This window comes from Equus caballus, chromosome 5 (genome assembly GCF_041296265.1).
Source record: "Equus caballus isolate H_3958 breed thoroughbred chromosome 5, TB-T2T, whole genome shotgun sequence".
NCBI lineage: Eukaryota > Metazoa > Chordata > Mammalia > Perissodactyla > Equidae > Equus > Equus caballus.
In genome coordinates this window covers 22949432-22962372 of record NC_091688.1, presented here as the reverse complement: position 1 = coordinate 22962372, position 12941 = coordinate 22949432, and the positions used below count along the sequence as shown (strand labels likewise).

Sequence of the window (12941 nt, the reverse complement as noted above, 5' to 3'; positions counted from 1 at the left end):
TGGAGGGCACTGGAGGGACTTTGCAGAAGGATAGGGGCTTCTCTGCCTTCTTCCAGTTTGCTTTGGATTTTGTTTTTCTTTTTGCTTCTACTGTGCTTTTGCTAGAGGCGTCTGCCTCAGACATGTACTTAGAACACAGTCTCTTAACAAGCTTGCAGCCCCAGCCAGTTTGGTGGCCATCTAGCTGGGCACACCAAGGCACCCTAGTCCTACTAGAGAGTGAGCTTCTGACTGTGACTCCCTCTGTGTACCTGCCCCTCAGCTTTAGCCTGCTAGTACTTCGGAAGGTTGCTTCCTGTGCGCCTCTTTACAGGGACACCGTCGACCCCAGACTTGTCGCCCTGCAGGCGAGCAGGCTCCTGATACCTCTTTCCTTCTGCGTGCTTGTCTGCCAGCCTTCTCCTGACTTTACCCCAGAAAGTTGTTTCCCATGGTCTTCCCAATGCAGATCCTCTGTACCCCGGGCCTTGCATTACCTTGCTTGTGAGTGGGCTCCCAGCACTGTGACTCTCTCTTTTTGCCCGCCTGCCAGCAGCCTTGTCCCATCTGAACTCTGGAGGGGTCTTTCATGCTTTCCTGGCAGCTGTGGACCAGCTCTGGCCCGGGAAACCCAACTAACTTCTCCCTCATTCAGTGGCTGCAACCACACCTTCTCCCAGAGGATCTGAGTCCCGACCTTGGGGAGGGGTTCCCCCTCCTAAGTCGTTCCTTCCTTGGGTACTCTCCCCACCCTGGGGCATTCTTTAGAGTTCTCTTTTCACCTTTGTCATTATTCCAACTGTCATGGTTAATAATTCTTTATATTCAACTTTTCCTCTTCAAATTACTGTGTGATTCTGGTCTCTTAACTGAACCCTACTTGTGCTCTATTTGATTCAGGACGGATCCTGGATGATCTGAAATTACCCTGTCTCCATTGACTTGTGGCCCACAGGGCGTAGGGGTTTCCCCAGGCTGACTGAGAGCCACAGTGCTCACTGAGCTTCACATTGACTTCTGCAGGATGTTCTGCACGTTTCACAACTCCTTGAGATCTGGGGAGAAGATGCAAAGCATCTTATGTAGTATAGCATCATCAGTGGCATTTATGACAGAATGAAGTCATCAAAAGGTTGTTGCTACAGTTCTTCAATTTTTACAAATACTTAATATTAACAATTTATGATATATAATGATATCTTTTTTTTTTTAAAGATTGGCACCTGGGCCAACAACTGTTGCCAATCTTTTTTTTTTCCCTGCTTTATCTCCCCAATCCCGCCCCATACATAGTTGTATATCTTAGTTGCAGCTCCTTCTAGTTGTGGGATGTGGGACACCGCCTCAACGTGGCCTGACGAGTGGTGCCATGTTCGCGCCCAGGATCTGAACCCTGGACTGCCGCAGCGGAGCGCACGAACTTAACCACTTGGCCATGGAGCCGGCCCCTATAATGATATCTTGAAATATAAGTAATAGCAAAGATATTTTGGTGCATAATTAAAGAAAGCATTTGTATTTTCTTAGGTAAAAACCAGTTGAGGGATGTGGGCAACAGGTCACTAGCAGTAGAACCATTAGTTCTGATGGGACCATCAATTCATTCTGTTCCTCTACTAAACATTAGGGGATCCACAAACTCTTGTTATTGTGTAGGCTGTTAACCTTTGACTCTTTGCTTTTGGCCTTTGAGCCCACACATTCAATGATGCTTTGCATTTCTGTTCCCTTCTCTTCATAGTTACTGTGCAACATGTGTGGTTCCTTTTTTTCTTGGCACCTGATTAAAGTTGTAGTTGCTCTTTGCCATTGAACTACTGCCTCTTTTGACCATGATTTTGCTTGTTCTGTGCCTGGCAAACATGGTTGCATGCGACAGTCTGTTATTAATAGAATCATCTTTGATTAATTTCAACCTAATGCTTAATTATCTGGAAATTTTATGGGCACATTTAACTCAAGAAATATTTTAAAAATAGGCACTGTGAATACAATGACTCAAATAGCCTGTCTTCTGACAAACTTAGTCTTGTAGTTGGAGTGAGCATCATGGTCCAGAAGTCGAGAAAGGGAAGTGCTTTAGGATGTGACATTCTCACTGTCAAGTTTTTTTGTTTGTTTTTTGAGGAAGATTAGCCCTGAGCTAACTACTGCCAGTCCTCCTCTCTTTTGCTAAGGAAGCCTGGCCCTGAGCTAACATCCGTGCCCATCTTCCTCTACTTTATATGTGGGACGCCTACCACAGCATGGCGTGCCAAGCGGTGCCATGTCAACAGCCGGGATCTGAACCGGTGAACCCCAGGCCGCGGAGAAGCGGAACGTGCGAACTTAACTGCTGCGCCACCGGGTCAGCCCCCTCACTGTCAAGTTTTTCAGTCTTTTGGTACTCTACTTTAATTATCAAGATGCAAATAATTTTAAAAATTCACCAGTCTGAGAAGTTTTAAGAACTGTGCTTCTAAACCCACACCAAAAACTGTTTTTTTATATTCTAAAAGTAAGAATCCTCCCTTATATTGTACTTAACTCTTTTCCTCCCCCATTCTCTGATTCCTTGACATTAAGCTGTGTGAGTGAGAGACTGCTTCATTCTTATGGAATATCTTCAGCATGTAGGCCCATGCCTGATAGATAAATGCTTGAAAAATAAGTTGAACAAAAACAAAGAATGAGTTAAGATTTAAGAGGTGGAGTAGTTACAGGCAGTGATATCACTGAAGGTCAATCTTAAAGCAGAAATTAAAAAGTTTGATCATACCTAGTGTGGGAACAGAGATGCACAACAGGAGGAGTATAAACTTGCGCAGTTTTTTGGAGGACAATTTGAAATATACCTTTTCTTAGCAATTCTGTTTTTAGTAAATTTTACTGCACATCTATTCTCATTTCTGCATAGGAGATATTTATCAATGATTATTAGACGTTTTGATCTTGAAAGTCTCCTTTACACTCTTAAAAAAATTATCAAGCACCTTGAAAAACTGTTATGTGGTTGTACCTATTAATATTTACCATATTAAAAATTAAAATGTACTATTGTATTAAATAAGAAAAAATACACTGCATGTTAATATTTTTATGACAAATGACTTTTCCAAAGCAAAAAAAAAAAAAGGAAGAGTAGCATTAGTTTACCTTTGCAAATCTCTAATGCCTGGATTAAAAGAAGATAGCTAGATTCTCATATCTGCTTCTGGATCTAGTCTGTGGTGATAGAATGTTTTGGTTGAAATATATGACGAAAATTCAGGGAGATACAGGTGATTTAGTTGAAAAAGGGAGGAGTATTTTAATAGCTTTTCAGATAATTGAAGATATTCATCTTTGATACACCAAAACTTGACAAGTAGTAATTTCTTGAAGGTTTAGTTGCATTATGGAATCTGAAACCCTATCAACGAACCTTTGGTACTTTGTTATATTAAGATCCATTAGTTTGTCTTAGATTTGAATGGATCTTTTACCTATGCGTGAGCTTATAACATCAAGCATTGGTCATTTGAAAAATATTGGTTCCCCGAGTTATGCAGATTTTGCAAATGTTGACCCATTTCATTAGAGTACCAAAAAATTGTTAGTATCACAGATCTCTAAAGGAAATTTTTTAAGTATTGGGAAGCTGTCAAGCTCACAGTGACTTGACAGCTTCAATTTGATCACTGACAACAATGCTGTTGGTAGTTTTCCTTGAAGTGTCAGGCTCACTTTGTTTATTTTATTTTATTTTTTTGGTGAGGGAGATGGACCCTGAGCTAACATCTGTGCCAATCTTCCTCTCTTTTGTGTGTGGGATGCCACCACAGCATGGCTTGATGAGCTGTGTGTACCACACCTGGGATCTGAACCTGTGAACCCCGGGCCACTGAAGTGGACTGCACAAACTTAGCCACAAAGCCACTGGGCTGGCTCCCTCACTTTGTTTAACTTTTGAGAAAATATCTGCGAAATATCCAAGTCTGAATAGTTATAGTTTGTTTATCTCCCATAAACTTTTAAAAAGAAATGGTCTCAAGGGTTGAGATTTAATAAAGTTAATAATTTTTACTGCTTCATCAAGGACGTTTTCCTTTTGAAATTTTATTTATTTATTTTTTAATTGCAATAACATTGGATTATAACATTATATAGCTTTCGAATGTACATCATAATATATTTTGAATTCTGTGTAGATTACATCATGTTCACCACCCGAAAACTAATTATAGTCCATCCCCTCACATGTGAGCCTAATCACCCCTTTTGCCCTCCCAAGGACATTCTTAAGTGAAACTGGCATTTAAAAAAATTTTGATATGAGAGAGTGGCAGTAAGGAATATGCTGGTTACTAGTAAGTATAGTTTGGTGCCGTTGTCTTGATTCATGCTAAGAGGTCAGCAATTTTACTGCCATTGCTTTTAGATTATCAGGGCAAATGTCAATGTGGTGAAAAATGCAACTACTGGCTTAGTATTATTAGAAATGATTTGACCTCGTTGATCCCTTGAAAGGCCCTCAGGGGATCCCCAGGGGTCTGTGGACCATGTTTTGATAACATACACACACAAATACGTGTACACATGTATGTACATACACATAGGTGTTCCTTGCAAGGTTTTCAGTAGAAGAGAACTGAAAATAAGCTGAATTTTCTCAATAGGTGATTGTATGGATGTGCCATAATTCAGCTCATTAACAGAATTCTTCAGCTATTTGATATACACTGGGATAGAAAGATGTCTAAGATGTATTTTTAAGATACAGAAAACAAATGTTGCACAGCTATATGTTTAGTAAGATCCCATCTGTGTTTAAATAGACATATGTATTTGTGTGATGACATGCCTAAACACGTCTGTGTAATGTGTGTAACCTCTATGGGCATGGGAGGAAGGGTAGTTTTGCTTTTTTTTTTTTTTTTTTTTTTTTTTTAAAGATTTTATTTTTTCCTTTTTCTCCCCAAAGCCCCCCGGTACATAGTTGTGTATTCTTCGTTGTGGGTTCCTCTAGTTGTGGCATGTGGGACGCTGCCTCAGCGTGGTCTGACGAGCAGTGCCATGTCCGCGCCCAGGATTCGAACCGACGAAACACTGGGCCGCCTGCAGCGGAGCGCGCGAACTTAACCACTCGGCCACGGGGCCAGCCCCTGGGTAGTTTTGCTTTTTGCCTTATACTTTCTGTGCTGTGGAAATTAACTGCACACATATACCTTTAACTTTAATATTGGAAGATACACAGCCCAGCTTCTTAAACAGTAAGCTTGTCACTGGGTAAAAAGGGAGTGGCTTCTAAATTGGTTGAAGTTCTTAGCTATTATTGTCTGTTACTAATGGATTATCTTCAACTTTTCTGTGCATCCTTTCATATTATAGAGTGAAAGTTTCTTATTAATCTTAATAAGTAAGCAATTTATCTCTTTCAATAAATGGTACAGTCCATTTGTAATACTTGATGACTGCAATGAACCCTGCAGGTAGCAGCTGTGGTTGTGTGCGGGGAATTGTTGGTTGATCATCTATCTTTTTAGCTACTCTCACATTTTTTAGTACATAAACCTCAGCAGCAAAAGAGAGTCCTATTGTAACTTACAGAACCACCAGAGATGTAGTTACTGTTATAGTGGTATAGTGAAAAGAACATGCCTTTTGGAATCTGATGGGTTTGGGCCCAAATCTTCTATCCACTATTTACTAGTGGTGTGATCTTGTACAAATTAACGTCTTAGTCTATTTTCTTATTGGTAAGATAGGGATAATACCTTCGTGTTCTGAGGATTGTATCTGTGGCGTGTCTAGCTCAGCTGCTGGACACGTATGAGCTATTGTTAGCTGTCATCTGTTGCTCAGTTGCCATTCCTCTCGTGTACCAGATTCTCTGGTGTCTCCTTCTTCAGTGTTGCGTTGCTCCACTGCCAAATTTCTGGTTAGCCTCTCAGACTGGTAGATGTGTCCTCTTCTAGAAGTTCTCTGTTTCCTTTAGGCTGAGTTAGTTGTTTTCGCCTTCTGGTTCTACATCTCACCAATATAGCACCTAACTCATTTTGGTTTTCCCCAGTTTTTTTAATTTGAAAAATTTTCAAATTTACAGGAAAAAAACCCCAAAAGAATAGTATAGTGAACACTTTTGCTCACGTTCCCTGAGTGTTAACAATTTACCACATTTTTGTATAACTCTCTATGTGTGTGTCTCTCATTTTTTTCCTAAACCATTTGAGAATAAGTTGTAGATATTGTGACATTTCACCCCTACTTCTCATATTCCCCTACGGCCACAATTCCATATCACACTCAAGAAATTTAACATTGATAGAATAATATTACCAAATATGCGATCTGTATTCATATTTCCCCAGTTGTCCTAAAAATGTCCTTTCTACATTTTTTTTGGATCCAAGGTTATACCTGTAGGTTTGTTTCTTTAATCTAGAATATTTCTTATGCATTTCTTTTTGTTTTTCATGACATTGACATTTTTAAGGAGTATAAGACAGTTGTTTTGTAGGTTTCACAATCTCCATCTGTCTGATTTTTTTTTTGTGATTAGATCATTGTTTTTGTTTCGTATCTCTTATTAAACTATGATTTCCCATGAGAAGGAAAAAAGCAGCTCCTGACAGCTGAGAAAGAACTGGCCTGGCACTATCCACCTGTTTGACCTTGGTGTTTCTTAGAGTTGGCCTGGCCTTCACAGTTAGGCTGTGTCGTTATTCTGCTGAACGTAAACAGTTTCACAGAACGTGAGTGTTTGGCAAGTCCACTCTGTGTCCTTGGACCAAGGCAAAAACAAGACTACTTCATAATCATGATCACAGACAAAAACATGAACACTGTTTATGTCACAAAAATAATCAAGCATATCTTCATCCTGGCTGCCATGGATGACTACTGCTTCTTTATAAATCACAACCTTAGCCTCTCTTCGTTCTTGTTGCCTCAAAGTAAGATTTATTTAAATCATAAAATCGTAGAATTAGATAGAATTCACAGCATTACAGTTACCCCAGCCTCCTGACAGCATCCAAACCAGGGCAAAGCCCCACTTCCGTGAACTTTTTCTGAAAGCACCTAACACAAGCCCAGACCTTATAAGTCCTTTCTGATAACCTCTTAGTGAAACACCCCAGAGTTCCCAGGGTTCTCCCTAGTTGTAAGAAGTAGTAAATCCAACTTGTTTCACTAGAGGTGTGTTCTTGGTGCTGTTCCCTAAAGGGAATTCATGCCTGAGATCCTTGGCCTCTCTTTTACTCTGTGAATGGATTTTTATTACAGTTAAGAATCAGCATCAAACTATTTTAATTTTTTACTGGTCAAGGATAATTTTTAGTTCTAATAACTAGTTTTTGATCATTGATATTTGCATTTTAAAAAAATGGTAAACTCTGCTGGCTAGGAGTTGTTCTGCATAAAAAAAAAAAAAACCAGACATAGAGAAGATCCCAAAGGCAGCTTGTAAATCAAAGAGAGACACTATTTCCAGTGATTTATTAGCTTCGTTAGAATGTTTGAATTTAAACCCCCCCCCCAACTTTTAATAAACCATTCATTGTTGGGTAATTGGGAGCAGGAGAGTGACTTAGATATGATATATACACACTTATACACAAATAATATAATACATAATATATAATATTGCCCAATAAATCTTCTTAGGAAAAATTTGTTTTGCATTTTCTATCATAGATTATCTATAATTTTTCTACTCTGTTTACAGAAAAATTAACATTGACCTCGTGAATGGAAATTTAAAGCAGTGATAAGAGAAGCACCTGTTTATGATTTCTCATTGTGGCTGCTTTTCAAGTGAAGCTTTGATGATATTAAAGGATTAACAAGTAGAGAAGAGCCACTAGGGTGTTGTCTGCCATTAGGATGACTGTTGAATCTTGCTACTTAAAAAAAAGTTGTTTTTAATTAGGTGGCTTTGTTATATATATTAGGGCCAGTAGTTATTGCATTAAAATTCATCTGCTTCTCTTTGGTTATGCTATCGATACTAAGTATTTTTTCTTATTTTGAAATATGTTAGGAACAAAGAAGTGAGTGTGTTCTTTCACCATATTTGTTCTGATGATAGGATTCAATGTAATTGAACCTTTTAATGCATAAGCCTTTATTTTTGCTTGTACTCCACTCTGAAAAATGTTTTATCTCTGCTTGTCCAAGTTTAGTGGAATGGAAATGCATAGATCAATAGAAGTACAATGAAGACGTGCTTTTGACGTATTTATTCTATTTAGAAGTTGATATATTCATTGCTTAAGCATATTAGTCTAGCTTAATGGGGAGGTGGGAGGAATCATTGATCACACTAGGAGTAAAGCTCCCAGATTTTTATGTATTTGTTTCAGCTACTAAATAAGATTATTTTAGGGTGGCGTTAAATATTCGGGAATTTTCCATTAAAATTTCTCAACAAGTAGTTAATGTATTTAAAGATAATATCAGTTGGTTTTTGGGTTGAAACATAGTATAATAGATGCGTTTTTTTGCGTTTCTGTCCTAAGATTATAGATGTTCACAAAATTATTAATATTAATTATTAATAAATTAATATATAATAAAATTATTACTATATAATAAAATTATTAATATTAATTCGCAGGCACTAGAATTTACTTTTTTGTTTAAAGGATAAATATGTTGGACTATAATCATAACCACCAGTGTGTACTTAATTTCTTATTTAGGCAAAAGAAAGAATAACGTACAGTTACCGGTGATGTTAACCTGTTTGGCCAATAGATTTTCCCCAAGATTGAATAACTTAGATTATTTTCTGGCCAGAGAATTTGCTTTATGGGTTGAGGAGTTTGTTTCCAGATGATATTATTGATAGGTAAGCTAGCAGTGTCATTTTAGGTGTGCTTTTGTCATTGGGAAAGTCAGGTTTAATTTAATTGTTGCATATGAACTGGAACTAATAGGAAAACAGACTTAGCATAATGGACTATATTAGGTGTGGTGACTTGTGACAAAACTTAAAACCAGATAGAAGTCAATTTCTTTCTCATGGTCTAAGACCTGGATGTAGCCTCAGGCAGGGCAGCTCCACAATGATAGGAATCCAAGCTTCTGCCTTGTTGCCGTGTCTTTTTTAACTTCTCATTGCATAGTCCTTCCTGGAAAGGGAAAAGGAGAAAGAAGAAAAGGTGAGGAGAGAGGGTAGATCAGCTCTCTCTAAAAGACATTCCTGGGGAGCCAAATATAACTTTGTTTCTATGTTATTGGCCATAACTTAGTCCACGTCCACATGTAACTGCAAGGCAAGCTGGAAATTATAGTCTTCTTTTACTGTGCTGCTGTGTCAGCAGTTAGAAATGGGGGATTATTTTACTAAGGAAGAAGGTGAGAACAGATAGTGGGATAGCAACTAGCAGCCTATTCCCTGGTAAATAAAGCAGTTTACTGGATGTTAGGAATCCTCTAATTGACTGCCACTTGCCTCCTAACCTTTACTGGGCCCTGGGCTCTTTGAGGATGCTGATAAAAGTTATAGACCCTTTCCCTAGAAAATGTGTCTGTGGACATACTCATGAAATTTTGTAGGATTGTGTCTCTGAAACCCACCCATTAAGCCTGGGGGGTTGTTTATGGACCCACTGTTAAGATTTTTTTTGTTAGTGAAAGATGACTGACTTATATTCTAGGATAGAAGGTCCTGCTGTAAGACTCCTTTTTTAAAAAGTTTTTCTGATTTTCCATTATTCACTCATACCGTCAACAAAAATTAATTAGCATGTTCCGTATGGTAGACACTATGATGGTACTTGAAGGTTCAAAGACACCATGATTAATTTATTAAGTGCTTACTAGGTGCCTGGCATGAAGCTGGAAACCCTCAGTACATTGTTCATTTTCTCCATTTTACAAAGGAGGAAGTAATCTGCCTAAGATTTTATACTTAGTGAATGATGGAGCTAGTATTTGAACCCAAGTTTAACTCTAAAACCATTTCTTTTAGTTATCATGAAGTAGACCCTTTGCCGTAAACATAAGACACATTGAGCAGAGGGTATTTAGTGGTTCAATTTTAAATTCTTGCCTTGGGTTATATAACCAGGAATCTGTTTCTGCCTCAGTTTTCTGTTAACATTTTGCAAAGCCACTTAAAATGTTTAAGTATGTGATGATGTTACTCTTGATTTTGCATTTTTTAAAACCTTTATTGCAATCAGTGTGATACATGGCATGTGACAAATGCCAAGCGGTAATCTGATCTAAGAGTAGTACAAAATGATACTTTAAAATATCTTATCAGCATTCAAATTATATGTATCGTAAAAAACATTTTATGAAAACCACCTTTCAATCGCCTTAGAAACCAGAGCTCACTGGTGCTTTGTGTTCCCTTTTTTCTCACAAGCGTGCTGTCATATATGCTGACAGCATCACACGTTGAATTTGGCTCAAAAGCTTTTTGCTTCAAACTGAGACTTTTGACCCCACTGATACACAGATGTCCTCATAATTTCCTCTCTTCAACTCCTTTATAAATAAAAAAGAGTTGGAAAGGGAAAATTATATAAGTGATTACAGTATTAAATAACTATAGAAAACCATTTGAGTTCTTCATAATTCTCTTTTCAGCTTTGGTTTCAAATCACCAGCTTCTTAAATGGTAAGTTTCTTACACTGAGGCCTTAGATTGAGACTGCGCCGTTATTTATCGGTTGACACCTCTGCCTCTTGCCTTATCAGATACGTGATTTTCTTTTCTGGCGTGAGTGCTGCTGATTCCAGTTGTAGACTAGACTTGACTTCAGAAGAGTTCCTAATAAGCACAGCACATGGGCCGTGGTAGGCCTGCTGCTGCTTTCTAATCTGTGGACATACACTGTCGTAAACTGGTGTTTGCTGCTGCTTTCCGTAAGTGTTGATTCTTATTGAATTCTAGGACGGTTTGATGAAGCTGTTATTGAAGAGAGAAGACAGTGTGCCGAAGACCTGCTGCAGTTCTCTGCCAGTATTCCCGCTCTTTACAACAGTAAACAGCTTGCAGACTTTTTCAAGGTTTGCTAGTCTTTCTGAAATATTCGGTATTTTATTAAATACCTTTGTCTTCTAATTCATAGTAAAGTGAGATTCAAGTTTTTTTTAAACAGAAAATGTCATTTACTTTTGAATTTCATGATTCAATAAAATAAGTAGAAGTTAGTAAAGTTAGTAGCTAGATAACAATGTCTATGGCATACCTTCTGTTTTTAGTATAGAAATGTACAAGATTTTTGATTCATAGATTTTAAAAAATTTATGTGAAGGGCTTAGAGATTATCTAACTTTATCATAATTGAAATAAATTAAAAAAATTTAAGTACTATGAATTTCCAGTAGTTATCTTCACTTTTTGAGATGTCTTTCAGTGGTAGATTTCTTTTTGGACTAGAAACCACTGTAAGTTTATGTAAAATTTATTATAATTATATTAATTTGTGTAAATATAGAAAAAATAGTCACTGTGCAATTTTAGAGAGTTACGCTAGTACAAATTATATTGCCAGAAATCATTGGATATTAGTGTTTTAAGTTTCTTGACATGTAATGCCTTCATTCTGAATTCTTTATTATTTTTAATAATAACTTTCTATTTATTTTGAACTGAATCTGTGCAATTGTTGGTTGATATCAATGTCTTTAACAAGCACAGTTTTCCTCCTATAGCCTTATGTATTTTCTAGCATTTAGCCTTCTATAAAAATGCTAGCTGATTGTGCCATAATTGTTTTTCCTTATTTAACTAAAAATCTGCTCATTTGTATAAATGTATTTCTTAGAACATATGGTCAGCAAGGTATATGAGCAGTGGGATTTTTAAATTTTCTTGATGCCAGTGCATCTAAAAAGGAATTTATTTATTTATTAATTTTTTAAATTTCATAATTTTTATTTGTTAATTAAAAAAATTTTAATTATTTTATTGAGGTCATAATACCTTATCACATTGTGAAATTTCAGTTGTACATTATTATTTGCAGTCACCAAAAATATGTGCCCTTTTACCCCTTAGGTCCACTCCCGACCCCTTTCTCCTCTGGTAACCACTAAATGGTTCTCTTTGTCCATGTATTTATCTTTCACATATGAGTGAAGTCATATGGTGTTTTTCTCTATCTGGTTTATCTCACTTAACATAGTACCCTCAAGTTCCATCCATGTTGTTGCAAATGGGATGATTTAGTCTTTTTTATGGATGAGTAGTATTCCATTGTATATATATATATATACACACCACATTATCTTTATTCATTAGCTGATGGGCATTTGGGTTGCTTCCACATCTTGGCTATTGTGAACAATGCTGCAGTGAACATAGGGGTGCATAAGTCTCTTTGAATTGTTGATTTCAAGTTCTTTGGATAAATACCCATAGTGGAATAGCTGGGTCATATTGTATTTCTATTTTTAATTTCTTAAGAAATCTTTATACTGTTTTCCATAGTAAGCTGCACCAGTTTACATTCCCACCAGCAGTGTATGAGCTTCCCTTTTCTCCATATCCTCTCCAACAATTGTTTTTTATCTTGGTGATTATAGCCATTCTATCAGGTATGAGGTGATATCTCATTGTAATTTTGATTTATATTTCCATAATAATAGTGATGTTGAACATCTTTTCCTGTGCCTGTTGGCCATCTGTATATCTTCTTTGGAAAAACGTCTGTTCATATCCTCTGCCCATTTTTTATTGGGTTGTTTGTTTGTTGTTGGTTGTATGAAGTCTTTATGCATTTTAGAGATTATCCCCTTGTCGGATATTTGATTTGCAAATATTTTCTCCCAGTTAGTGGGTTGTCTTTTTGTTTTGTTCATGGTTTCCTTTGCCTTGCAGAAGCTCCTTAGTCTGATCAAGTCCCATTTGTTTATTTTTTCTTTTGTTTCGCTTGCCTGAGTAGACATCGTATTCAAAAAGATCCTTCTAAGACTGATGTCAAAGAGTGTGCTGCCTATATTTTCTTATAGGAGTTTTGTTTTCAGGTCTTACATTCAAG

The 12941-nt window shown here is 37.1% G+C and overlaps 1 protein-coding gene across 13 annotated transcripts in view; it reads left to right on the top strand.

The window, feature by feature from the left end:
• RPS6KC1 (ribosomal protein S6 kinase C1) overlaps positions 1-12941 on the top strand; it is a 172106-nt gene that overhangs the window by 25684 nt on the left and 133481 nt on the right. For 8 of the 13 annotated variants that reach the window (XM_001488504.6, XM_023640737.2, XM_070266698.1 and 5 more), the window contains one exon: positions 10850-10965. The exons of the other annotated variants lie outside the window; for them this stretch is intronic. In XM_001488504.6, coding sequence (XP_001488554.2) covers positions 10850-10965 — 116 coding nt within the window. The remainder of the gene's footprint in view (positions 1-10849; positions 10966-12941) is intronic. 13 annotated transcript variants of the gene reach the window in all.